The sequence below is a fragment of the Lipotes vexillifer genome, unplaced genomic scaffold, assembly GCF_000442215.2.
Source record: "Lipotes vexillifer unplaced genomic scaffold, Lipotes_vexillifer_v1.1 scaffold639, whole genome shotgun sequence".
NCBI classification, from domain to species: Eukaryota; Metazoa; Chordata; class Mammalia; order Artiodactyla; family Lipotidae; genus Lipotes; species Lipotes vexillifer.
Genome location: NW_006786377.1, coordinates 1,916,566 through 1,920,363, shown reverse-complemented (window position 1 = coordinate 1,920,363; position 3,798 = coordinate 1,916,566). Strand labels below are relative to the sequence as shown.

At 38.4% G+C, this 3,798-nt stretch overlaps 1 protein-coding gene across 1 annotated transcript in view; it reads left to right on the top strand.

Annotated features, from left to right (window-relative positions):
• ESR1 (estrogen receptor 1) overlaps positions 1-3,798 on the top strand; it is a 252,905-nt gene that overhangs the window by 65,950 nt on the left and 183,157 nt on the right. Inside the window, exon 4 of the mRNA XM_007458744.1 lies at positions 955-1,071. Coding sequence (XP_007458806.1) covers positions 955-1,071 — 117 coding nt within the window. The remainder of the gene's footprint in view (positions 1-954; positions 1,072-3,798) is intronic.

The window sequence follows — 3,798 nt, the reverse complement described above, 5'->3', positions numbered from 1 at the left end:
AAGAGAGGGAGAAAAGGATAGAAAGCTTATTTAAATAAATAATGGATGAGAACGTTCCCAAAACAGGGGAGAGATTTGGACATCCAAGTTCATGAAGCTCATAGGTCCCCCCCAAATTTCACAATATTATATGCTAATTATATCTTAATAAATCTTGAAAAAAAAGCCAATTAGAAGGAAGCATTGGAGTGAGAGAGATTCAATAAACAAGAGAGAAAAGAAAGAGGATTTAGAATAAAATAACAGCAACAACAACTAATATTCATTCAGTGTTTGCCCTACCCGCGGCACTGTGCTAAGCCCGTGACATGTAGTCTCACATTTAGTTCTTAGAATAATGTTATGCAGCGGTGCCAGGAGGAAAGTGTGGCCTAAGGATGTTAACCAACTTGCTCAGTGTCTTCCAGCTAGCGAGTGGTGAACTGACTTACTATCTTAAGGACCGACCTTGGTCACCACCGCAGCCCACCACCCCCCAACTGGAATTTAGGTGTTCTGCGCTGCGTTTGAAAACCTACTTAAAGATTCTTTAACTTATATTTTAAGAAAGGCCACTTTGAAACCCTCTGTCTGAAAGTTCTAACCGCTCTATTTGGACAACAATTTTGGTGGGTGGCCTGGGTCCAAAAAAAAAAAAGGCCTTATCTACTGAGAAAGCTTAACCTTGAGAATATATATATAAAACATCGTGCCCCCAAATATAGGCTGTGTGAACTGAAGGGGATTTGCCCAAAGAACTCGCAAAGCAACTTGGGGAGGCAGAAATTAATTGTAGGAGAGTTTTTTTTTTTTTTTAACATTGCAAGAAGGACACAAAAAGGATGATGGGTTGCGGCAGCAACATAGAAAGGCCAAGGAAGAGATGTGAAAACATCCCACAGACAGCTTCCCCGTAGATTCCAATCGACTAAATTTCCTGAAATAATACTAATTCTGTCCTCTTGCTTTCGATAGGACATAATGACTACATGTGTCCGGCTACCAACCAGTGCACGATTGATAAAAACAGGAGGAAGAGCTGTCAGGCCTGCCGGCTACGCAAGTGCTACGAAGTGGGCATGATGAAAGGGGGTAGGTACCTTGGACCCAGGGCACCCACCATGAGGTCCTTGTCCCCCACCCACTGCTGCCCATTTCCATTCTAGTCACCACGGGAGTGGAGTGGTTTCTCTTCTAATTAATCTTTTTCCTAGTCTCACTTTTCTTCACAACAAAACTATTTTTTATAACACATTTTATTAAAAAATAAGAAATCCGAACACACCATTTTGTGTTTCATATTTTCAATGTAAATACTTATATTTAAAATCAAAAGTGTGTGGGAGGTGGTGATGGAAGGAAAAGAAGACTGCTCAGCGAATTATTCTAGAAATATTTTTCAGTTACTGTTTATATTCCTAAAGCTAGAAAACGGTATCTGGGAAGAAACTTTCCTTACACTGAGACTTGTACATGTGAGAGCTGAAGAGCTAGTTTGTCATCTTTCAATCCCTTCACATCCCTTCGGGAATTTGAATTTCAATCAAAAGGCAGCTTTCTCCTTTAGAAGTTGAGTTAACTAGCAGCTCCCATAATCTCAGCGTCCAGTATGGAGCTGGGAACAATGCAGTGATTTCTGAGCGCTAGCATCACGAGGTGGTCGGGATGTGTGCCCGTGTTTTTGTGCTGTGGGTGTGTGTATGTGTGGTTTGCTGTCTCCTCATGTATCCAGTCTTCCAGTTTTCTTATACAGGAATCCAGCATCTGGTTCTGGGAATATTAGGTGCTCCCTAAATGTGGTTGCCTGATTGATCTCCTTGTATTCTTTGGAATCTAGTCTTGAAGAGCGTTCAAAATACTGGGAGAGAACAAGAGGAAATGTGTAATTGAAATAAAGGAATGGGTGCATCCAGTGTTTTAGGATGATATAAAGGAGAGACAGACCTATGATGGTGCTGCCTGCTGATCAGAATGGGAAAAAATCTTTCTGGAGAGGAGGCTTGAGATTAGTTAAGGAGAACAAAGTGGCCATGAAAAAGAGTAGTGATTGTGTAAATAGAGGGAAGCTAACCTTTAACTCATTAACACTTCGACAAAAGGGGAGGCAGAGGAAAAACCAACAATCATGCCTGATTATTAGGGCACTTATAGGCAAAGATTCCTTTGTTAATGGCCATAAATAAATCAACCGGGTTGAGATTTTGAATACAGCATTTGGAATAAATTATCTTGATGAACAGATGAAATGTTGAATTTACACATTGTGTGAGCTGTGACTATTTGTCTTGAGTGTCTGAAAAAGCAACTTTGATTCAAAGGGTAATTAATTCCAAGAATTTAACAGCCACATTCAGAAAATGACACTTTGAGTCATAAATGGATTAAATATTTAAGGAATTCATTTTTCTTTGTACTGTTGGAGAATTAGTCAGGCTTAATTAAACTCACAAAAAGCTTCTTAAGGTAACTTGATAAGTGACAGGAATAAAACAGCTACATGCAAAAAGTTTACTTTGAAAGAGTAGAGTCCAAGTTTAATATTCTTCTTCGACAATTGTAGGTAGATTAAGCCCAGACTCTTAAATTCTCTCTAAAAGCTGAAATGATCAAATTGTAAATTGGTCCAAAACATTTTTTTTCTTTGAGGGTACCCATACATTGACCCCACTTCATAGAAACAATTCTGTTTTTCTTAATTAACATCCAGATACAGTCTGGATGCATAAATTGTGCATACACATTTTTATCTAACAAAAAATTTAACATGCAAAGACATAATAAAAATCTTCCCACTGCTTTCAAATAGGACTTTAGATAATTATTGCACATAGTCAATCTATGTGTGCATGCATGTACTTGTACATGTATATTTATGACTGCAAAATATATATCTATACTAGTTTGCCGCTGTGTTAGTCTGCTCAGCCTGCCATAACAAAGTCTACAGACCGGGTGACTTAAACAGCAGAAATTGATTTCTCACAGCTCTGGAGGCTGGAAGTCCAAGATCAAGGTGTCGGCAGGGTTGGTTTCACCCTAGACCTTTCTGCTTGGCTGGAAGGTGGTCCTCTTCTCGCTGTGCCCTCACGTGGCCTTTTCTGTGTGTGTGTGTGCATCCGTCGTGTTTTTTTCTCTTCTTTTAAGGACCCCAGGCATATTGGATTAGGACCCCACCCTTAGGACCTCATTTAATCTTTATTACATCCTTAAAGACCCTATATCCAAATTTAGTACTATTCTGAGGTACTGGGGTTAGGGCTTCAATGTGATTTTTCGAGGAGACACAATTCAGTCCATAACAATTTCCCATAGAGATTCCTTAGCAGTTGTTAGTATCCATCTACATAAAATGAAAACATGTGTCTTTCTGGCAGTTTATACATGTGTATAAGTTTTACGACAAGCTTTAAAATTGTAAAACTATAGGCTGTGAGAACACCTCATTTTAATTATATGTATAGTGTTTGCCATAATGCAATATAATTTATTTTTTTTCCACAGTATGGGATACCACACATAACCTCATGACACCTTGTATAACAACTCCCCAGATCCCACCCAATAAAGACCTAATTTACAGCTGGAAGTACAGTTATAGCCAGCTATAAAATTTGAAATTACTTGTAAAGAACAGCTGTGACTAGATAAATCTTTACAACATTTTCCTACTGGTTTCACAAGAATCCAGTGTCTGAACCAGGCTAGAGACCAATTTGAATACTGAATCTCTCCATATGAAATAAAATGTTTCATTTCAGATAAAAGAGAGAGAACCACAAACTTACCTCCTACTTTTTTTTTTTTTTTTTTTTTTTTTTT